We start from the raw sequence: 22,147 nt of genomic DNA on the forward strand, positions 1-22,147 counted from the left end.
GGCCACATCCATGTCACCACGTGCCTGGGCTCCTCGGGGGACCGATCTGGGGACACGGACATGGGTGGTGATGAGGGAGGGTACAAACCCTATAGACCACACGGCTCAGGGGATGTTTTTATTGAGGGTGACCACAAAAGGTGTGGGCTGGGTGTTGTCTCCATCCTCAGAGCCAGCCTCGGGTGTCTGTAGGGCAGAGGATGTCCCCAGGGCCTGGGGCAGCGATGGCAATGTCTGTCCCCATGGGGACCCCCAGGCACCCAGGGGGCTCAGAGAAAAGGGTCCCCTGGTTCCAAGCTCCACTGTGCTCAGCAGAGAGTGGGCACAGGTCCAGCCCTGTGTGCACCCACCTGCCGAGGGATGCTCAGGATGTGGGGGGGCTCCCCCACTGTGCAATGGGGCCGGGTTGGGGGGGCAGGTGCCCACCTCGCTGAGGGTGGGAGTGGGGCAGGGGGCCCCGCAGCACTCTGCTGTACGGCCCCTTCAGCCATTCCCACGGGGACGCCCATCACTCGGCTTCTTCCGAATCGTACTTGAGGTCTTGGAGAATTTCGCTGATTGCCTCGATGGTTTTAATTAGCCTACAAGAGCGGATGGAAACTATAAATAAAGCCCATATGGAGCGTATTATCCGGGCTGCCTCACGCTCCCCGCGCTGTTTATGAAACACTCAGCCCAGGGAGGCTGATGGGAGCGCGGCCGCGCGGCATCGCCAAACAATCCAGAGGGCTCCAAACAAGAGCTCTTTTGAAGGCACCATCTGGGCCCCCTCTGGAGGGAAGGGAGGGTGGGAAGGGGGATCCCAGCCCCAAAAGGAGGGGAGCAGGGGGTGCCCACCGACCTGTGCTTGAGCTCCCGCACCTCCTGCTGATTGGTGTCCACGCCGGGCTCATCCTGCACCCGCTGCCGGGCCAGCTGGAGCTGTGCTGTCTGCAGGGGGACGCGCTCACGGGGGCTGAGCCCACCCCGTTCAGGTGGCAGCGCGACCCCCCCGAACCCCCGTGCCCGGCACTCACCAGCTGCAGCTTTTCCTGCTCGCGCTCCTGGAGGCGGGTGAGGTGCTGGGCCAGGTCGGGGCGGCCGAGTTCATCCCGCAGGCGGCCCTGGAGCTGCAGCACCTCGCGGGAGATGCCGCTGAAGGCCGCCGTCACCTCGTGCACCAACTGCCGGTAGCGAGGGAAGTCGTAGTGCGGGGCGCTGCTCAGGTATGCGCGGTGACCCCTGGGGAATGAAGGCAGAAGAAAGGCAGCAAAAAAATGTCAGCGTTGCCGTAACTGAGAGCGCGGTGCCACGCAGTGCCGTTCCCGGTGCTCACACCGGGGGTGACTGGTTGGTTTCCCGTTGCCCTTTTGTGCCCCGCGGCTCGTTCCGTACGGATGTGTGAAGGAGGGATGGGGGAATCCATCCCCGTGGGGTCCCGTCCCGGTACTCACTCCTCGAACAGCCGGTACGTCTCCACGCGCTCCCCCTGCAGAGCGTAGAAGCGCTGAAGCAGCGCCCGCAGCGCCTCGTCGGTCTGCGTGGACAGAGAGGGCCGTGGGGCACCGGCATTGCGCTGCCGCCCGCACCGCTCCCACCCGCGCGTTCGGTTCTGCCGGGCCGGAACCGCGCACGGAGCGCCCGACCTCCGCCGTACCGCTACCGGAGCGCCCGGCCACGCGTGCACTGCCCGCTTCCGTTACGTCGGGACCCTCCAGCCCCGTGAAACCGGACGGTTAGCGACACCCCCTCCCCGCTCACCATGGCCGGGGCCGCTCCCGGAGCGGAGCGCGCAGGCCCGGCGGGGGCGGAGCACGGCGCAACGCGGCACCGCCGCCACCTGCAGGCACCGCCGGGCAGCGCCTCGGTCGTCCTCCCCCGCCCGCCAGCACCGGGACCCCCGCCCCGCCCCGGGAGCCTTCAGTCCCACCCCGAGCACCGGGACAGTCCCAAGCACGCAGCCCCGGCGCGCTCGCTGCCGCGGCCTCGTGTTTACGGAAAAGCACTCCGTTTGGGTATAAAGGACAGGACAGGGTTTGAACACAGATGCTTTATTAGGAGAGCACAGTCTGGTGCAGAGCAGCTCTATTTGACCTTCTTCTTGGGGCGCAGGTTGTTGGTGTGGCCACACTTCTTCTTGCGGCAGTTGACAGCGCGGGGATGGAGGCGAGCATAGCACCTGGAAGGGAGCACAGAGCCCATCAGCGGGGGCCTAAAGCCTCTCCTGGGGGGAGCTGATGAATCGCAGTGCACGGAGAGCACGGCGGGGGTTTGAGGGGTTTAAATGGGCTGATACGGGCACCCCCAAACCGGGGCCGTACTTGCGGCAGATCATCTTATCACAGTTGTACTTCTGGGCCAGCTGCCGGAGGGAGGGCTCAATGATGCCCCCGCGCAGACGCAGCACCAGGTGCAGGGTGGACTCTGAAATGGAGATAAACATCACTGGGGGGGGGGACCGACAAGCAGCCGAACCCCCCTGCGAGCCCACACCGGGCCCAGCAACGGCACCTTTCTGGATGTTGTAGTCGGCGAGTGTGCGGCCATCCTCCAGCTGCTTCCCTGCGAAGATCAGGCGCTGCTGGTCGGGGGGGATCCCTGCGGGGGAGAACCGTTAAACGAGAAGGTGAGGGGGGAAGGGGGGAGAGGCAGGGGCAGCCGCGGGGGCTTCTGGCTAAGCGCACCTTCCTTGTCCTGGATCTTAGCCTTGACGTTCTCGATAGTATCATTGGGTTCCACCTCCAAGGTGATGGTTTTGCCCGTCAGCGTCTTCACAAAGATCTGCATTTTGGCACCGGTCCGCCTGGAAGGGATTCGGGGGAGTGAGGGGGGGGGGGGGGGGGGCAGCAGCCGCGTCACCCTCCAGGCCGAGGTTCCCACCCTCAAAGCCGAGGCTCCCACCACCGCCGTCCCAGCGCCGGATCGCGGCTCCCCGACCTCCCCCACCCTCCCCAGGACCGAATCCCGCTCCTTAACACCCCCCGCTCGGCCCCAATCCCCGTTCCCAACACGCAGCCCGGCCCATCCGCACGCACCGCCTCGCCTCGCCGCCGAGAAAAGAGCGACCGGAAGCGGAAGTCTGCCTTCGTGACGTCACTTCCGTTCCACCCTCCCGCTTCCGCGCAGCCGTAATGCGCGGCCAGGCAGCGCCTCGGTGTGGTGTGAAGGAGCGGACCGGGCCTCGGTACCGGCGTGGTTCGGTCTGGGTTCGGTTCTCCGTCCCTGCGTCCCGCAGTCTCCGTTCCAAACTGTCCCAGCCGCCGTATCACCCGCAGGCATCAGCAAGCCAGGCCCTGGCTGTGCCCCCCCCCTCCCCAGCACCTCAGGACCATCCCGGCAGCTGCGGACGCAGCTGCCGGGACGGTCCTGAGGTGCTGGGGGAGGGGGGGGGGCACAGCCGAGGTTGGGACAGCGAGGGACGCTGAGCTTTTTCCCCTTTTCCTACACACCCTGCTGAAGAGACCCCCGTTCTTTCCTACAGCCCCATTAGGTAGGTGAAGGCTGCTCTCAGCCCTCCCAGGAGCTTTCCCTTCTCCAGGCCGCACAGCCCCTGCTCTCAGCCTGTCCTTGTAGGGAAGCTGTTCCATCCCTCAGACCATCATTATAGCACTCCTCTGGATGCGCTTCAACAGCTCCGTGTGTCTCCCGTACTGAGGACTCCACATCTGGATGCAGCATTCCAGGTGAGGTCTCACCAGAGCAGAGGAACAGATCCCCTCCCCGACCTGCTGGCCACACTGCTTTGGATACCCAGGATGCCAACCATATCTTGAGCTGTGAGGGCACACTGCTGGCTTGTATCCAGCTCGCCATCCACCTCTGACTCTTCTGGACACGCACACAAGAAAGGACAGGAGGCTTTTCAAATCCTCGTTTTACTCATTTGCCCATATTAAGTTGCAGGATTTGCGCTACAATGGCAGGTTTGAGGCAGTAGGAGGGACCCTTCACCCCCTTCTTCACTCAGTCATCTCTTCCCAAAAATAAATGGCCAAAGGAACACACAAATATAAATACAAGATAGAGAGTTCTCAGGGGCCCCAGGGATGGGGCAGAGCCACGTGCCTTAGTCCAGGTCGTTGGCAGTGTCTTCGTCTGTCAGACTCTGTCCATTCACAGCCGGTAAATCGTACTGGCCCTGTGATAAATCCTCAAAATCCTGACTCATGGTGGGAGAGATGATGTCGGGGCTCGTGTCACAGGACTCCGTGCTCTGCTCAGAGGTAGCAATGGTGGTTGTCGTGCTCTTTGGAACTGGGTCGAAGTCATCGTCGTCTTCTAGAATAGGAGATTCGTGAATGTCTGGAAAGAAAGATGCAGACATTAACAACTGCCTCAGCTGCACACAACAACACGATGCGCTGCAAGGCCGGCTATGGGCGGTGCTTTGGCAGAAGAATTTGCTCCTTTGCTTGTAGCAATAATCAACAAAAAACGGATCCCACTTAAACGAGCAGCCATTCGTGGCTTTGTGATTTCCTACATCCACATTCAATATAAGAAAAAAGCTCCCCGGATTCTTAGCACTGCATGCTGGCAGTCCCAAAGGCCCCGACTCCCAAAGGCGGCACTGAAGGCACATTCTGAAGAGGAGGAACCTTCACGGGGGAAGAGAGCCGATGGAACCACTCACTGCTGAAAGCCTCCGGGTACTGCTTGGCCAGCTTCCCCTTCAGCGCCCTGCGGGAGGAGAGAGCCGGGTTCACAGACGGACCCACACAAATCCCTTCGAGGTCCCCCGAGGTCCCCCCCGCCATCCCCTCCCACCGCCACCTACCGGATCCGACGGAAGATGCTGTCGAGGTCCTTCTTCATCTCCACCAACGTCTTGGTGTGGTGCAGGAAGCGCTCGTTCATCTGCTGCATGCGGAGGCTCGACAGGTTGTTGAAGTTGAGCAGCATCTCGTTCGTCTTCTCGAAGCGATCCAGCCTGCGCGGGGAGCGGCAGTTCCCACGGTTACACGGGGGCCCCGAGGGCTGCCGCTCGCACGGGACCCCGCGTCCCCCGGGACTCACATGTTCTTCTGAGCCTGGATGATAGCGTTCACGTCCTCGGCGTTCACCATGCCCAGCACCCGCCCGCAGAACACCCGCGAGGCCGTGGGCTCCATCGCGCCGCTGCCTGCGGGACCCCCGGCCCCCGCCGTGCCCGGTAACGGAGTCCCTCCCCCTCCCCGCCCGCTTCCCGGTAACGGCGCGGGCTCGAGCCCCTCTCGATAGCCCCGCCCCTCCCGCGGCAGCACCGGGGGCCGCTCCTTTCCCTCTCCCTTCACATGACGGGAGCGGCACCGGCGGCCGCGCCTCGCTTCCGGGTGCGGGGTCACGTCGAGCGCGACCCCGTGGCGTCACCGCGCGCGTGCGTCACGGAGCCGGGCCGGAAGTGGTGGAAATTGGGCCGAGGGGGAAAACCGGGAGCCGCGGGGCCGCCTCGGTAGCGGAGTACAGAGCGGGGGGTCTCCCGGGCGATGGCCCGGCCGCGCGGGGGTTGAGCGCTGCGGGAAACCTCTGGGGGCCTCCGGCACCCCCAGCCCTCGGTGGCGGGGCACCGAGAGCTGCCGGGGCTACGGGCGGCGGGGACACCGGCCCGGCGGGGGTGCCGGGCCCGCGGAGAAGGTGCGGTGGCCCCTTTAAGTCCGCGGCGCGCACCGCTCGACGCGTCGATGAGGAGCATCAGCGCTACCCAATGGCATCGGTGGGGCGGGAGGAAGCGGTCCAATGGGAGCGCGGGGGCGGGGCCAGAGGCCTCGGGTTCGCGGGTAGGTGGGAGCGGCGGGGGGCGCGCGGCGGCCGTTGCTAGGGGGAGTCCCGGCGCGTGACGGGGCGGTGACGCGGGGACCCCCGCCGGGCGCGCGCGCGGGAGAAAAGCACGTGGTGGAGCGGGGCGCGCGGGGCGGCGCTTCCAGGGGTCGGAACCGGTGCCTGGGGCCTCCCCGGTCCGGCCCCGACAACCCTGCCGGGAGAGCCCCGTCCGCTCCGGGAGTGCCGGCGGCCTCATCGCCGTGTCCGTAGCGCCGACTGTTCCTCTCTCCCGCAGGTCGCCGCTCTCCCTGCTCTGCCGCGATGGCTTCCAGCGGGGAGGAGACGAGCGGCGGCTCCCCGGGCCGGGCAGGCGGCGGCACCGAACGGCCCAGCCCGGAACCGGCCGCGGTCGGCGCCGCTCAGCTGGACGGCGCGGAGGATTTCGAGGTTCTGGAGGAGGACGAGGACGATCTGAGCGAGCTGCCACCGCTGGAGGACGTGGGACGGGCACGGGGGCCGCTCCGGGAGGACGCCCAGTCCTCAGAGCGAGGCCCAGGGGAAGCAGCTGAGGACCCCCAGGAGTGGCTCGACGTCTTGGGTGAGAGCAGGGCAGGAGGGCGGCAGGGCGTTCCCAGGATGCTTTGACCACCACAGAGGCTGAGGTTGGGTTGGGAGTGGGGTTCTCCCATTCCCTACTGTGGGCTGACCACTTCCGGCTTCTCTTGGCCCAGGGAGCGGCTTGCTTAAGAAGAAGACACTCGTGCCAGGTCAGGGGGTGGAGAGCCGCCCCCGCAAGGGCCAGGATGTGACTGTCCGTCTGAGGGCCACGCTGGAGGATGGCAGTGTGGTGGAGGAGAACCCCAGCCTCACCTTTACCCTGGGAGACTGCGACGTATTGCAGGTGGGGCTTGGAGGAAGCCGCCCTGATGTGTGCAACTTCACCCTGGGGGGAGACTTAGGGTTGGCGATGTCCTTGTTGGAGTCAGGATTGGCCCCTTTGCTCACCTTCTTCTGCAACGTTGCTCCCTGTAGGCTCTGGACCTCTGCGTACAGCTTATGGAGATGGGAGAAACGGCTTTGATTATGTCAGATGCCAAGTACTGCTACGGTGTACAGGGCAGGTGAGCATGGAGAGTGTGGAATGAAATAGAGTAGGCCTAAACAGGGCTATGACAGCTATCCCCAGTCCCCTCTACTACAGCCTGTGCTCCTGGGGAGCCCCTGTGGCTCTGCTGTCACCTCTGGGATTGGCAGAGTTTGTAGCAGAGCCTGGCCTGAGCATGGCTTTGTGCCACTGCAGGAGCCCTGATATCCCACCCAACGCAGCACTCACACTGGAGGTGGAGCTGCTGGAGGCTCAGGATGCACCAGACCTGGAGCTGCTCAGCGGGAAGGAGAAGATAGGCCTGGCCAACCGCAAGAGGGAACGAGGCAACTTCTACTACCAGCAGGCAGATTATGTTCTGGCCATCAATTCCTACGACATCGCTCTCAAAGTCATCAGCTCCAGCTCAAAAGGTACCTGCTGCTGCTGTGAGTGAGGGCTGCCTGCACTTCCTTCCTGTTGTAACCCACCTCTGGGGTCTTTGCAGTTGATTTCACCCCAGATGAAGAGGCTGAGCTCTTGGACGTGAAGGTGAAATGTCTCAACAATCTGGCAGCCTCTCAGCTTAAACTGGACCATTATGAGGCAGCCCTGAAGTCCTGTAACCTTGTTCTGGAGCACCAGCCGGAGAACATCAAGGCACTTTTCCGAAAGGGCAAGGTGAGGTGCTGCCATCCCTGCCCTGTGGCAGGGCTGGGGAGGGGTGGGGACCACAACACCTCCCTCAACCCCCACCTCATCTTCCAGGTCCTGGCCCAGCAGGGCGAGTACAGAGAGGCCATCCCCATCCTAAAGGCAGCTTTGAAGCTGGAGCCTTCAAACAAGGTAGGCTGGTTGTCCTCAGGGCTCTGTCCTCGTGGCCATGTTCCTACAAACCTCGGTGTCCCCCATAGCTGTCACCAGTCTGCTCTGTGCAGGGCCAGGGCAGCCGTGGGTTGGTGTAGCAAGTGCCAGCACCCAGTGCTGCGATACCTGAACACGGCTGAGCTCGTGGTTCCTTATCTCCATGTTGCGAGACTCTCTTTATGCCCTTTGGCCCTTGTGGTAGCAGGGCTCTCTGCCAGCCCATCTCTGCTTCAGCAGCTCTGCCTGCATGGTCTGCTGGCTTGTGCCGTTGCTGCGAGAAGCAAGGCAGAGCAAGTTCTTGCCATCTCACTCAGCAGCCTGCAGTGTGATTCATTGGGTGGCCCCAGCAAGCCCAGACCTCAGGCCAGCGCCCAGGCCGGAGCAATCTTTGGGTCAGGAATTTCCTGTCGGTTAATGATCAGCTGCAGGACTGAAGCCTCGGGGAAGTCAAAAGCCTCAGCAGTGCCAGGAAATGGCCCCAGCAAAAGCAGGGCTGGGAGCAGCAGGGGAGGTGCTGCCTGCAGTGGGAGCTTTGCTCCTGCATTGGCTCCTCAGTTTTATCCGCCTCTGCGGGCATTTCACCAAAACATCACAGTTCACCTCGTGTTCCCTGGCGCCTGAAGGTCATGGGCAGCATGGGGCCTGCAGGTGCTCAATGGCCTTCGGAGCACCCAGGCACCTTTGCTCTGAGAGCCCTCATGGGGAAGGGCATATGGGATCTCAAAGTAGTGCTTGGGCAGCATGGAAGAGGCAGGGGAGCAGAACTAGGGCTACAGGGATGAGGGATGCTTTCCCTGTTTGTCCTTCGTGTCATTGCTGCTGGCAGGGCTGCAGCTCATCAGCTCACCTGAGTGAAGCTTTTAATTGAAAAGGAGCAAAAATCAAAATGCCCAGCAGTGACGTTACTGGTGAAACCGCAAACAAATTACTGGCCTTTCCAGCTGCTTGCTGGGATTCACAGGGATGTGGCAGTGCTGCTCCAGACAGCAGCGTTAAACACACATTAGTGAGTCACAGCTATGGCTACTGCTGGTGAAAACACTCAAGAAATGCTCAGCTCCATCTGCCCTTGGATGAGGAAACCTGGTTGTCTGGGGCTGCCAGCACCTCCTAGCTGGTGCTGGCTCATGTGCCTTTCTAACCCGTCAGAAATTCACCCTTATGGAGATGCTGTTTGTCCTACACCAAAGCACCAAACCCAGCAAGCTGCTGGGGTGTGTTTGCAGGTGCTTGGCTGCTGGTGCCATGACTTGGCAGTGCCCTGGCTGCTCGCTGTACTGCTGCTTTGGGGCAGCATCCCCAGCAGAGGGCACAGCACGGCTGTGGCACAAGTGTGCTGCTGCCACCACATCCTGCTGTCACTGCAGGCTGGGGACGTCGGCCCTCCACCACGGAGCAGGTCCCATGGTGCAGGATGCAGCAGGATGTCCAGGTTTCCCACAGTCTGGCTTCAGACCATGCTTGGTGTAAGCCTGCTTGCCCAGCCTTTTTCCTGAATGTGGGAAAGCTCTGGCTGGTCTGTCCCTGAGGCAGATTCTGCCTCGATTAAAGGAGAAAATCCTCTCCCGATGCCTGCCATCAGCTTCAGGCTCCTCTCCGCACTGCCAGTAGCTGTTCCTTCATGTCACTTCCATAGGAAACAGGCTGTCAGCAAGGAGAAGCTTTGGTGGACAAAACAGATGGGGCATGCCTAGAGCTCAGAACTGCATTTTTAGGAGGGCTTGGCAGGATCACTCCCGAGGGATGATGAAGGTTCTGAGGACTGGGGGGGCCCCAGTCTGCTGTTATCTGCACTGCGGTCCCTGTCCCCTCCCCTCCACCCAGGGTTTGATAACCACTATGCTGCACTCTGCTTTCCAGACCATCCATGCTGAGCTCTCAAAGCTGGTGAAGAAGCACGCGGACCAGAAGACGGTGGAGACAGAGATGTACAGGAAGATGCTTGGGAATCCCAGAGCCAGCAGTGCCCCGGTGAAGTGCAAAGACAAGCTGACCTGGGTAAGTGCTGGTGCTGGCATACAGAGGGATGGCAGAGTGTCGGGGTCACCCCTGGGGTGGGGACTGCAGGGGGTGCATCCCTTAGGGCCGGTGTGGTGCTGCTCCTGGGCAGGGGGCCGTTGAAGTGAACCAGCCCAGGCTGAGGGCCAGGAAATTGCTGATAGCTGCGGTGCTGCTGCTGCTGCTCTGGCTGGCAATGGCAGCTGGAGGCTCTGGACTTTGCTCCCTGCTGGCCGTGCAGGTGGAAAGCGCTGTCAGCTGGGCAGCACATGCTGTCCCCTCGGACGTGCCGGCCACGCGCCGGGCAGAGCCGACGCAGCACTTGCCTTTTTGGGCTGTGTTATCTCGGATGTGTCGGGAGCCATGCGCTGCCCCACGGCCCTGTGCCAGCAGGCAGGGCTGCACGTCCAGGCTGAGGGACATCCCATCACATTGCTAATTTCTCTCCTCTTCAGTCCATCCCCTGGAAGTGGCTCTTCGGTGCGACAGCCATCGCGCTTGGTGGCGTGGCCCTATCTGTGGTCATCGCTGCAAGGAACTGAGGACGGCAGTGGGGAGCGCGGCGCTGGGATGTGCCTCACTCCTGTCGGGGGCCTCCGTGGGGCTCTGCTCCCCTCCCTGTTCCCTGTGGACTCATAGATGCTCTCCTGGCAGGAGGTACCACGTCCCCCCTACCCTGACCGTCACCCAGCACCCCCAAACCTCGTCCTGCTGGGGACAGAGCCGCAGGCAAAGCAGAGACCCTACAGCCCTGAATGCATCGGGGGCAGTCTGATCTCCCGCGAGTCTGCACGCAGTGACTGTCCCCAGCAGTGTGACCCAGGGAGGATGCAGCAAGGCCCGGCACTGCTGTGCTCCTGGCCGCAGGGCTGCTGGAGGAAGCTGGCTGGATGTGAGCCCTCTCTAAGGGATGTGGGGTGCCTGGGGCACGTGCAATGAGATTCCCCCTGAGCCGGGGGCTGCCGGGGAGCCCCAGCTCTGCCCTTCCGCTCCCCCCTCAGCATTTCCTCAGAGCGTGCAATGCCCACAGAGAGCCAAAGAACCCCGTGGAGTGAAGGACACGAAGCACCATAGCAGTGTCCAGGCTGATCCTGTAGGTCCGGCCCTGCGGGGTCCCCCTTCTGCCCCGCAGCTCCCCCAGCCGTGGGCCCACAGCCGCCAGCCCCGCTCTCAGCTCTGCTCCCAGGGGCCGTGCACACTGTCCCCCCCCACCCCGAACCGACTGTGAACTCCCCAATAAAGGACAATTCGTGCACGGCTGGGCCTTGTTCTTCCCAGCGTGGGGTGCAGCACTGCAACAGGGGCTGGGAGCGGCTGCTTGGGGGGCAGTGCGGAATCTGCTTGGATGGGGGGAGTCACGCACGTGGGAATAAAACCAACTCCGGCCCCAAAGGCTGCCCCTGGGGAGCTCCCCCTGCCCTCAGTGGGAGGGAGGCCTGGGTTTATCCAGGCCGTGCCCAGGGGCAGGTGCTCTGCGGGAAGAACGTGCCTGGGCCCCTCGGGGCGTTGTGCCGGAGGAGGAGGGGGGGGTTTCCCCGACCGCCTCCGGGCACCGCCCGCCCGCAGCCCCCGAGTCCCCCTGCGGCGGCCGCCCCAAACCACCCTTCCCGCCATGCTCCGCGGTCGTCGTTTTTGCATATCCCCGCCCCTCCCTCTTATCACCCAATCCGCCGCGGCGTCCCGTGGAGCTCGACCAATGGGAGCGCGCTCTGCCCACCTCCTTCCCCCAGCAACAGGCTCTGCGGATGGGCGGAGCCCGATGAGCTCCGCCTCCGGACGTCTCATGAATAATGCACGAGGGGGGCGTGGCGGCGGCGGAGGCCCCGGCGGCCCAGGCGCGGAGGGGGAGACGGTCCCAAGATGGCGGAGCTGCAGGCGGAGCGCGGGTACGGGCTGTCCTGCGGCCGGCTGGGCCGCGGCACCCGCGTCTCCGTCTTCCACGTGAAGCTGACGGAGAGCGCCCTGCGCGCCTTCGAGAGCTACCAGGCGTGTAAGGTGAGGGGCGGGGGGCGCGGCACGGCCCCGGCACGAGGCCTTTGGCCGGAGCCCCGCGGTGGGGCTGGGGGGCGGTGGGGGGCTGTGGGGGTGGGGGGGCTCGGCTCGGCTCGGCTCCGTGCCGGGCTGGGTTTGATTTCGGGGCCCGGTCTGATTTCGGGGCCGGTTCTCGGTTTGAAGGCCGTGCGGTGGGGGGGTTGGCTGTGCCCTTCTGTTGCACCTCAGATTTGGGGGGGGTTCCTGGCTTCCCCCTGCGGGCGGTGTTGGGATGGGGGTATCCCTGTGCTTCCATTGGGGGGGGATTCCTCTCCTCCGGAAAGCCCCGGGCGGTCAGGAGGCGCCGTGTGCCCGCTGGGGTGCCGGGGGGAGGGGGGGGTGCTGGGACCGAGCTTTCGGTCCCCCCCCTCCCCACGTAAATGGCTGTGGAGTGACGGGGGGGGGGGCGGCGTCCCTCCTCCTCCTCCTCCTCAATGACCGCGGAGCCGCTCCCCCTCCCCCCGGCTACGTGACACCGGGCAGCGCAGGTCCCCCTCCCCCCATAGATGCGGGAGCTGTGGGGTGTCACCGCTCCCCACCCCCCGCTTCGTGTCTTTGGGGTCCCCCCCCGCCCCCCGGCTCGCGCTGGGGCCGCACATCGCCATTCCCCGCTGTCTGTGCTGAGCTCCCCCCCCCCACCCCCCCATCGCGGTCCCAGCTCTGTCCTCCCATCCTCTCGCGTTCTTTTCCCCCTTTTCCCCGCATCTCTGTGCCGCCCTTCACCTTCCCAGCAGCCGGAACCCACCGCGCTGCCGGCTCTGTAGGATCAGCCATATGTTGTCACAACACTATTTTTAATTTCGGGTGTGGGTTACATCACAGCCCCGTGTTGGGCAATCAGCCGTGCGAGGACGGACGTAATTACCGTTCCAAGGTTTATCAACTCGTCTTTTAATGAGCGCTTATCGGCGTTATGAGGAGGCAGTGGCGATAGAAGGGGCCTTGGGTAGGCTGAGGGTTTCAATTATTTTTCTCTTTAAAAATAAAAATTACATACGTTAAAAATGAAAGAAATGAGGCCTGTGTATTGGGAAGGTCTTTTCCTTTGGGGGAGGGTGAGTAGGAAGGCTCCGGGCAGCTGCGCTCAGTATTTTGGGAAGCTATTCTGGGTCGCGGCGCCGTGAATAGTGGTGTTTATTTTCCAAATGCTGTTCGGTGGCCATCGGCCACTAATGAACTTCGCTTCCTTCCCCACCACCCAAAGGAGCAGCAGCCGGAGCTGCCGAGCAGGGAGGGACGTCAGTGCTGTTTGTGCAGTGAATAAGGCAGCAATGAGTGGCCGTGAGCACAGGCACTGCGTTGCCCGGTGAGTTTCCCCACTGATGGGCAGCGGTGTTGGCACACCCGGGGTGGCTGTTTGCAGCTCCTCTGGGCTGTGATTTAATTTTGGTAAATGGAAAAAAAATTTGCTGGTGGTGTTGCGTTGTGTGGATGGTGGTCCCACAGCCAGCAATGCTCGGGTGCTCCTGCAGCTCCGTGTGTGCAGGCTGTTCCTGCAGCAGGATGGTGTGTTGGTGTCGTGCCCACGGACGGGGCAATGGCTTCGTTTGGTTGAGTTGTTCTTGGCCTAAGAATGACGTGTTGGGGTGGCATAATCCCAAAGTGATCGCCCCGTTGGGTCTGCTGCTTTGGGTTGTGCTCCTTTAGTGGAGCTGTGGGGCAGGCAGTGGGGTGATGGAGGGTGGCGTTCATCCCTTTTGGGTGCTGGGATCTGCTGGCTTTCTGTCTCCGGCCGCAGTGCGGGGTGCTGTGCTTGCATGGAAGGAGCAGAACCCGCATCACCTGCTCACACCTCCCAGCAGTCTCTGCTTGCTGGGCTCTGCAGTTGAAGGATGAGCATTTGTAACGTGTCCCAGGCCAGCCTGTGTGCTGGTGAGATGGAGCCAGCCTCGTCCAGCAGCCTAAAACAACGCTCAGCTCTCCAAGGAATGCGCTCTGCGTTGGCTCGCCTGCCTCAGCCACGCACTGGATGGGCCTGGGCACTGCTGGGCCTCCCCATGCAGCTTCTGTCCCCTCTGCTCTGCCAGGCTGGAGTCTGCTGTGCCCCTGCCCTGCTTTCTTCCTGGGTCTCATCCTTCCCACTCCATGATGGCTGTGGTGTTACCCCATCGCGATACACCTGGGTACCTCTCAGCACACGGCGCTCACCCTTTGCTTTTTGCCCCCAACTCCTGTCAGCATCACAGCAGTTCTGGGTGGGTAGATTTGAACTGAGCACCGCGCTCAGACCCGTGTGCCATCACACCCATCAGCGCTGGGGCCAGGCAAAGCTGACGACTATTCCTGGAACTTCCCCTGGTGGGAATTTCCCATATTTATCAGAAAATGGCTGTGGTTTTAGGAGCAGCACTCACACAACGGATTGCATTCTGATAAAAAGTGACGCGAGTGCAGCCGTGCACCTCTCCCCGTTGTGCACTGCTCTGATGGCAGCCGCTCTGTGTCCTCACTGCTGCAAGCTGAGTCCAGCTGAGCTTTGGCAGGTGCACAGATACTCAGTGGGGGCTGAGCTGAGCTAACCCCAGCTCTGCCCCACGCTCTGAACCCAGTGTTGGATCTGTGGTCTGCTGCTGGGGCTTCCCTTCCTTCCCCGCGGGATGGTGTGGCAGAAGCTGTTTCCCAAAGGGTTAAGCAGATCCTTTGCAGCCTCGGGTGCTGAAATAACTCCTCCAGAGCCGGGTTTCGGGGTCAGGCTGCTGTGCTTAAAGCCCAAACTATAAAATGAGGGGTCCGTAGAGCAGCGCATCGCAGGTGTCAGAAAGAGAGCGCTGCTCCTTCTGAATCAGAGCTCATTGAGTTATCTCTGGGCATTCTGCATCATCCCTCCTCTCCCATAACCTGTTTTTTCCTGTCCTATTAACTCACTGATGCTGTCGTCCGTCAGAATTGAAGCTGTTACGACATCGGGAACATGAGACGGTGACATGAGCGAGTGAATCAGCCCGGAGGAGGCTGGGGAAGGAAGCTGTGCTGCAGCTCAGCCATCAGCAGAAATGGGCCGGGACGTGCCGAGCTCAGCGCTGACCCACAGCTCCCAGCTGAGGGATGGCATGGGGAGAGGCTTCGCATCGTTCCCCAGGAATGTTTTGGCCCCTGGTGGTTTCCTTTCAATTATTTAGGGCAGCTTTTTCCTCTCGACCATACAGCGTTTAGGTCTGCTCAAATTATAGATTCATCTCTATAGTTTTCAAATTGCACGGGAAAGAACCGTCTGTAATTTACATCCAAAGTGACGTACAGTTGCTATGGGATTCAGTGGCAAATTAGAAACCCATTATGCTTTTTTTTATACCAGTGGCAGCAGGCTGCAGCAGTACTTCTAATTGGTGACGTGCCAAAGGAAAATAGAAACTTTGGGGCAGAATCCCTTTGAGGCCTTAGAGTGCTTTTCTTCCCCCCCTTTTTTTTTTTTGGTCACGTTCTGTTTTTCATCTGCGCCTTAGAAGGATGTGATTGATCAGAGAGACTCACTTTGGCCTTTTGGTAACTTTCTGCTTTCTAACAATTCCGGGGGGAGCAAACTTGATGTCGAACCCCTTTGGTTTCTATGAAGCTGGTTTTTTTTAAGGCATTTAACAGGAGCGTTTTGGATCAATGGATCCAGCAGCTGGGCAGGGTGGTCGGAGGACTCAACCTGTGCTCCCTTTCAGCTTGCTTTCTCACCGGCTTCATACTGAACTGAACCAGCAGGCTGTCCTTTCTACGGAAGCTGCCACGTTTTCCCAGGGCCCTCTGCTGAGCCGTGAGCTCAGGGCTGTGGGGCTGAGGCCGTGCGGGTGCTGCTGGGCTGTGGGGCAGCACGGAGCGCTCTGTCCTGTTCCGTGGGTTGTGTCAGAGCTGCTTGGCACGGCCCGGCGCTGTTGAAATCGCTCGCTTTGCACTGTGCTGCCTGCCGGGGGGGCGGGATGGGGGTTTGCTTGGAAAAGCATTGAGGTCTCAGCGCTGAACACACGTGAGCTCCTGAACACATCCGTGCCCCGCGCCGTGTCGGCTCAGTGCTGTCTGTAACTTAAGAGGGCGAACTTGCAAAGCATCTCCAAATCCCCGGTGTTTGTGCGTGTTGAAAAATGGGAAGAGGCAGTTTGCATGCGTCACTCCGTGCTCGTTTGTGCCAGCTAATCCACGGGAGGAGGATACGTTTTGGCTGACGGAGTGGTTTTGCTGCTCGTGCACAATGGAGCGCGTTGGGATGGCTGCAGGGCGGGAGGTGGCACACGGCTGGGGTGGGCGCACGGCTGCAGCCTGACGCAACGGCGAGGGCTGGGATGGGATCCCTCTGAGCAGCGAAGGTGAATCTGCTTCTGGAGGAGCCTGGATCTGAAGTGAACTCCTTTTCCGATGAAAAGAAATGCCTGGTAATGTTTGCTATGCTGATATTCTGCACACAGGCATCGCCAGCGCTGCGCTCCTGCGCCTGACCTAGATGCATTATCCAGGAGAGGAGCTTGGATTTGCTGATAAGAAGAGTTTTCTGAAGGAGCTCAGGCATTGCTTAGAAACCTCCAGTGTACACAAGGCAACTTCTGCCCTCCATGGTAACCCAGGGCCGCCTTCTGACTTTATTTTCCGAAGCCCCTCGGCGCCCTGCAGTGCGCATTGCGCCCGCCTCCCTGCCCTGCTGCAGCCAGAAGGCAGTCTGGAAAAGCACAGCTCCGTGCACTTGGTCCCTCCTTTCTTTACATTGGACCAGTGCCTCTTTAATTTAAAGAAACCGGCATTTGTTTAACTCAAAAAAGAGGTCACCATGTGCGGGTGTGCTGCGAGGCCGGCGCCGTTAACCCTCCTTGGTTTGCCTTATGCCAGGGAGAAACTCTTCTCCTGAAGCCTCCCTGGAAACCAGCACTTCTCCCTTTGGTCCCTTGGTGCCACCAGCACCAGGTGAAGCACGTTATCCAGATGTGTTCCTTCCTAGCCCAACGGGCAGCTGGCAGGATGGAAGAAATGGTCTGTGTCATTGTGCCCAAAGGATCCATATTTTTCTAAAACCAAAGTGGAAGGCTCTAATTTAATCTTTCTTTATATTCTTACTCACTGAGGGCCCGTTCTGCGATGGGCTGCGATCAATACGTGATGTGCCAGTTGTGGTTATTTGAATCATGTTTCCACATTTCAGTGTCTAGACTGGCTGTTTGTGTGTGCTGTGCTCTACCTCTCCAGCTCCGGCGCTGATTTCAGTTGTTTTTGGCTCCTGGTTTCTATGAGAAAGTGAAGCAGGCCGTTTCGCTGTCTTCCACGGTCCCTACGAAGAGGAGAACGTGGGATCTGGTAGAACATGCTTTGCTTTGTGAGCTCTGTGCCACTGCTTTGCTCTCTCCTGGAGAACCCCCATGGATGCGCCGGGCTGTGCCACGCGGTGACCACAGAGCAGAGCCTGCAGCTGCATCTCCATGGTTCCTCTGCAGGAAGAATGTGCTGTGAGCAACAAAACCTGCAATAAATGCTCACTGTAGGAATTAAAAACCTGATAATCCACACAGATAAGGGCATTTGGGGGGGTTGAAGCAGCCGTTAATGGAGTGCAGTGACTGTGGTTTGCAGTGAGTGGCTCTCTGTGCATGCAGGTGGTCCTGAGCCTGAGAGCTCCGTGTGCCGCCTGGGGCTGAGCTGGGCTGTGCGCGTTTGCTTCGGAGAGCGGAGCTCCTGGTGTACAGTGACGTGAGTTATGGATAGATGGGTGAAAGAAATCGTGTTCACAGCTTGTAATTAACTGCTGCAGCCCGCTGCCGTGAAATGTCAAAGGCTTAAGTGCCCCTGAACCAGGAGCGGGATGCAGAGCACGGGGCTGTGCCTGCGGCTGCTCCGTGCATCCCTGCGCCCTCACCAAGCCATCCCTGCAGCCCCGGCCCTGCCGTGCTGTGGCACCCAGGCTTTGGAATGGGGTGGAGGGGGGAAGCCGGCTGTGCACAGAGCTGGGTGCAGTGTGCATCACCTGGGGCACGCAGTGCTGCACGGCTCAGGGCAGAGCCGGCGGCGATGGGAGCTGTGCTGAGGCACAGCCGTGGGCTTCTGCTCCGCGTGGGCCCTGCTGGCAGCACCAGGGTTGTGCTCTGAGCTTTGAAGTGCGCCGGGCTGGGGGAATGCCGGCAGCACCTGTTGGGGCTTCCAACCAGAACTGCGACCTCTGCTCTGCCCGCCTGCAGAATTAAGAACTACTTCTGCTCCCATAAATAGTTTCTTAAGCAGTGCGTAGGAGCTCGGCCGGCCAATTTCTTTTGTGGAGTGCAGTCTGCTGGCACAGCGCTCCCTGGGTGCAGGTCCTCATCCGTATCCCAAAAGGAAGCAGGGGAGGAGGATGCAGCCATGCACTGAGCGCTCAGCCCGGAGCACGGCAGTGGCTCTGCAGCGCATGGCTCTGCTCTGGCAATGCTTTCATCTCGAGAAATGGAGCAACGGGAAAGGGGAAGCAATAAAAGGGAAAGCAAGGCACGCTTGCCCTTTATAAAAGTAAATGGGATATCTTAAATCTGCTTCAAATACGCACTTCAGTTGACGTGGAATGCAATGGTGATTAAAACCAATGGCAAACATTTTTTTTCCGGAGCGTGATTTGGAAATGGTTATGAATGTAACAAAGGCTTTGTTCCCAATCCATGGGGAAGGCACAAGAAGTGCTGCTCCCTGCGTTGCCATGCAGAACGTTTCCTCTGCTGCCCTGCGCTGTGACAGCGTGTGACCACGTTGCCATCTGTGCCATCTCGCTGCAGGTGAGGGCTGCTGGGGCTCAGTCTCCGGTCGGTTGGCAGCAGCACTGCTGTGTTTTTGCTGTTCTTATCTGAATTTTTATTTTTTTTCCATGCTTGTTTTTGGAATTTGTTGTAACTTGAGCCTTCGCAACCCTCCTAGAGGGGAGCGAAGAAACATTGGATTTCTTACTTTATTCTACTGTATTTTAGGGGTTGATTCTGCCAGTTCAGAAGAGTATGCTCTTTCTTTCACTGTTTGTCACTTTATTTTTGGAGCAGGTTTGTTCCCAACCACCCTGGCAGTGCAAATAGAGACTCGGCTGAAACAGAGCAGGTTCTGTACCTCTGCAGCACTGGGAGCACCTCCAGCCTGCGGCCCCAGCTGCCCCTGCACCCGTGTGCCAGGAGGGCACAGAGATGTGGGGCTGCACCACCATGGGTTTGTTAATGCTTGCAACTGGAGATCTTGGGGGTAGAATCCCTCTGGTGGAAAAACTGACCTTTGTGAGTTCTTTATTGCTTGTTCTGCCACGGATCAGAGGATGGTTGGGATTGGTAGGGTCCTTGATGATCATAGAACCACGGAGTGGTTGGGTGGGTTGGAAGGGTCCTTGACCATCGTAGAACCATACAATCACAGTATGGTTGGGTTGGAAGGGACCTTACAGACCCCCAGCCCTACCCCTGCCATGGGGTGGGTGGCCCCCAGTTCAGGCTGCCCAGGGCCCATCCATGGCTGGCTGCAGCTCTACGAGGAATGTCTGAAGTTTGTCTGAATTTGGGCCCAGCAGTCGTGACGCTTCCCTCCAAGTATCAGTGGGGTGCAGCTGGGTGCGAGGAGCAGGCCGGTCCGGGCTTGTTTTCCTGCACTCAGCAGTGCTGGGTGAGATCTGTCCCAGACCAGTTAGTCAATCTGAGCCCTAAATTGCCTTTCTATATTTTCTCTTGCAAGAAAATCAGCAAAGCCACGTGGCAGATAAGGATCACCTGGTGCTTCAGAAACTCGCCTAAGCCATCGCTGCGCGCATCTCCGAGTGAATCAGCCCCGGTGTCTTAATACGTCCCAAAATAAATGACATTTTCGTAAGCAGAGCGCTGGGTTGGAAGCGCTGTGTTTTCTGTAGCAGATTGCAGTGGAGGGCAGCTCGTTACAGGGCGGCCTCGGGGCAGCGTTGTTCATTAACCAGCAGCCATCACCGTTTACCCCATGCGATAAGCGCCGTGCGGAGCGCTGCCGTCACAGCTGCCCTTCGGAGAGAGCTGCTCCTCTTTATGGCTCAGTGCTGCCAGGTGGGGTTCTGCACTGCTGTGCCTCTTGCAATCACAGAAGCCGACTCTTCCCTCTGTTCCTCGTAGCCTGGCAATGCTGTGCTCGGTGCAGAGGTCGTGCAGCAGTGTGATGCTCACAGTGCAGCATCCCTACATTTCCAGGCGGTGCTCGGCCTCTCTGTCAGTGGCATAATGGGGTTTTGGTTTCTCGTTATGCAAAGCAGCACAGGTGTCTGCCAGCAGATCCCCTGCTCTCAGAAGCAGAGTGCCAGCAGCTCCCCTGCCGTACCCACGCGCTCTCAGAAGCGGAGGCTGACCCTGCACTCACAGCTGCGCTCCTGGTGCGTCCCTGCCGTGGGATGGAGCTCCGGGCTGCCGTGGTGGGCATCCATTGGCTCTCATAGAATCACAGAGTTGAGGGAGTATTGGAAGTACCTTAAAATATTTATTGTTAGCAGTGTCTCGCTGGCTGTACCTATGCATTGTTTTTCCGAGGCTGCGGTGCTCAGCAGAACCCTCAGGGCTGCCCCTCTTCCTTTCTCTCAGGCAGGCTTGGAGCTGGCTGACCATCTTGGAATACTTTGGCGTTCTGGAATAAATGGCATTTAAACAAATTCTTACTTTTCAGAATAGCATAAAGGTTGGGCTTTTTAAACTCTGCCTTCGCTGATATCTCGAAGCTTTCCAGAAGGGTGAGTTAAGTTGTCGGCCCATCCTTAACGTGCTGCTCATTCTTCCTTTGTGCCTTTCCTGCTGTTCTGAAAACTGTGTGCAGTGCAGGGCTGAGCTGTGCTCTCTGACACAGGCCTGGGGAGGTGGCAGTGCTTTCCTTTGGATGTCCAGAAGCTTCTTGCCTCCTTCTGAGATCCGCCCATGCCTGCAGACCTAGCAAGCAGCCAGCCGGCCTCCTGTAGGAGGCACAGAAATAATCTTTCATGGCATCTTCTGCAAGGGGACGGCTCCTGCAATGTAAGGAACAGGGAATCAAATGCCCTGTAATGACTGTTGGCTCACACATCTGTTAAGTAAAACCTTCAGGGAAAGCAGAGCTGCTGTTCACCTTTTGCAGAGTTGGGAATTGAGGAGATGATTCAGTTTCCCGCTGCCAGTTGTTTTGGTTGGGTTTTCTTTCAGCCCTTTCCCAATGGAACGAGGTCATCTGATGGCTCCAATAAGATTCTGCAGCAGAAGCAGGCAGGGCTGGGATTGCAGCTGGGCTGGGGGCTGTGTGCAGTGCCGGAGCTCTGCGCGGCGCTCAGCGGCTGCTGGATGCAGCTGTAGGGGTCCTCTGCACAATGCTGTTTCTTGTTGAAAGCAGCACTTCAGAACACAGATGTGCAGGGTTTGCTTTCCTGAGCCCACGCTCAGAAGTACTGATATTTACCTTTCTGTTTTCCTGTCTGGGCTGTTGGAGCACTGAAAGCAGAGCTGCGCCGCTGGAGCCCACCGAAGTTCTGCGTTGGTATTTCAGTTGGAATCCTTTTCTCCCAGCTCAGGCTTCTTAGAAAGGGGCGTTTTTAGGGCTGTGTTCATTTGACATAAAAATGCCTTTTCCCAAAGCTCCATTTCAACAGCTTGTGAGCGACGGTGGGACCCATTTCTAGTTCTGCACTCAATCTTTCGCCACGAATTTGCCAACGCAGCGCTATCTTTGTGCGGGCGCTTTGGGAAGTGCTGTTCCGACTTGTTGAGCGCTTTCCCAACTTTATCTGCTGCTTCTGCTCTGGGTCACAGCGACGAGAGCCTTCCTGGAAGAGCAGCAGTGCCCCATGGCTGCAGCACTGCGTTGCAGTAAAGGGAACTTCTCTTTTTTGGAGGGACACGTCAGTTGGATCGGAGAGCTCCTGGGTTACCACGTGGGAGCAGCTTGCTGGGCTCGGGTAGCTCTTCTGCAGTAGCTGTGTGTTCAGTTGAGGATATCTGTTTGGTTACCACCCTGCTGCCATCAGCTGTGCTCCTTATGGAAAATTGCATGGGGATGCAAACGCTCTTTTTCCCTCTGATCTGTGCACCTCTGGAGAGGTGGGAGTTGGCCGCCCGCCTCCTGAGAGCGCAGCGATGCTGGGTGCCCCATCTGGTTAGCAGTGAAATTGGTGGGAGGTTGTAATGATTACACTGCAGATAACGATCCTCGGCGCTTTGATGATTGCCTCTCGTCAGCCCTAATGAGCAGGTCTCCTGAGCGCCTGGGAGAGCAATGGGGAGACAGCAGGGGAGCAGCAGCGCTGCTGGGATGTGTGTCCCACCAGGGCAGCTCTATCTGGAGCCCGGAGGTGAGCCAGGTGTCCCATCATTGCCCATTTCTCACAGTGCGTGTTCCCTTTTGGTGCAGATCGGCGATGCTTTCCTGCTCGAACCCCATGAAGAACCTTTTTGAGGTTCTCTGCATGGCCCTGCTCATTTGGCTGGAAACACAAAGCTTGCATTTTCTCTGGGGACGGCCCATTGCATCCCAATTGTCCATTTGGATTTACTGGAGAGCGCTTTTCTGTGCCTC

General features: G+C 59.7%; 5 protein-coding genes across 6 annotated transcripts in view; 2 read left to right on the top strand and 3 right to left on the bottom strand.

Moving 5' to 3' along the window:
• Positions 1-105: 105 nt before the first annotated feature.
• REX1BD (required for excision 1-B domain containing) lies at positions 106-1,858 on the bottom strand. The gene is made up of 5 exons (XM_085211561.1): positions 1,741-1,858; positions 1,434-1,516; positions 1,017-1,221; positions 842-930; positions 106-581 (listed from the first exon to the last, which is right to left on the bottom strand). The coding sequence occupies exons 1-5, from the start codon at positions 1,741-1,743 to the stop codon at positions 509-511; spliced, it is 453 nt and encodes a 150-aa protein (XP_085067687.1). The 5' UTR covers positions 1,744-1,858; the 3' UTR covers positions 106-508.
• Positions 1,859-2,014: 156 nt separating this feature from the next.
• Positions 2,015-3,170, bottom strand: UBA52 (ubiquitin A-52 residue ribosomal protein fusion product 1). The gene is made up of 5 exons (XM_085211563.1): positions 3,015-3,170; positions 2,664-2,782; positions 2,491-2,577; positions 2,301-2,403; positions 2,015-2,158 (listed from the first exon to the last, which is right to left on the bottom strand). The coding sequence occupies exons 2-5, from the start codon at positions 2,764-2,766 to the stop codon at positions 2,065-2,067; spliced, it is 387 nt and encodes a 128-aa protein (XP_085067689.1). The 5' UTR covers positions 2,767-2,782; positions 3,015-3,170; the 3' UTR covers positions 2,015-2,064.
• An 875-nt stretch (positions 3,171-4,045) lies between these two features.
• KXD1 (KxDL motif containing 1) lies at positions 4,046-4,881 on the bottom strand. The gene is made up of 3 exons (XM_003213945.5): positions 4,757-4,881; positions 4,613-4,659; positions 4,046-4,281 (listed from the first exon to the last, which is right to left on the bottom strand). Exons 1-3 carry the CDS (start codon positions 4,879-4,881, stop codon positions 4,046-4,048), a joined length of 408 nt encoding a protein of 135 aa, XP_003213993.2.
• Positions 4,882-4,998: 117 nt separating this feature from the next.
• FKBP8 (FKBP prolyl isomerase 8) lies at positions 4,999-10,922 on the top strand. Of its 2 annotated transcripts, none has more exons than XM_085211531.1 (9): positions 4,999-5,131; positions 6,014-6,316; positions 6,450-6,619; positions 6,751-6,839; positions 7,019-7,236; positions 7,311-7,483; positions 7,571-7,648; positions 9,530-9,667; positions 10,123-10,922. In XM_085211531.1, exons 1-9 carry the CDS (start codon positions 5,014-5,016, stop codon positions 10,207-10,209), a joined length of 1,374 nt encoding a protein of 457 aa, XP_085067657.1. In that variant the 5' UTR covers positions 4,999-5,013; the 3' UTR covers positions 10,210-10,922. The 2 variants fall into 2 exon arrangements, with proteins under 2 accessions (XP_085067657.1, XP_085067658.1); XM_085211532.1 differs by lacking the exon at positions 4,999-5,131 and adding an exon at positions 5,604-5,735.
• Positions 10,923-11,464: 542 nt separating this feature from the next.
• ELL (elongation factor for RNA polymerase II) overlaps positions 11,465-22,147 on the top strand; it is a 33,735-nt gene continuing 23,052 nt past the window's right edge. Inside the window, exon 1 of the mRNA XM_085211522.1 lies at positions 11,465-11,662. Coding sequence (XP_085067648.1) covers positions 11,528-11,662 — 135 coding nt within the window. The 5' untranslated portion in view covers positions 11,465-11,527. The remainder of the gene's footprint in view (positions 11,663-22,147) is intronic.

Source organism: Meleagris gallopavo, chromosome 30, assembly GCF_905368555.1.
Source record: "Meleagris gallopavo chromosome 30, MGAL_WU_HG_1.1, whole genome shotgun sequence".
Lineage (NCBI taxonomy): Eukaryota > Metazoa > Chordata > Aves > Galliformes > Phasianidae > Meleagris > Meleagris gallopavo.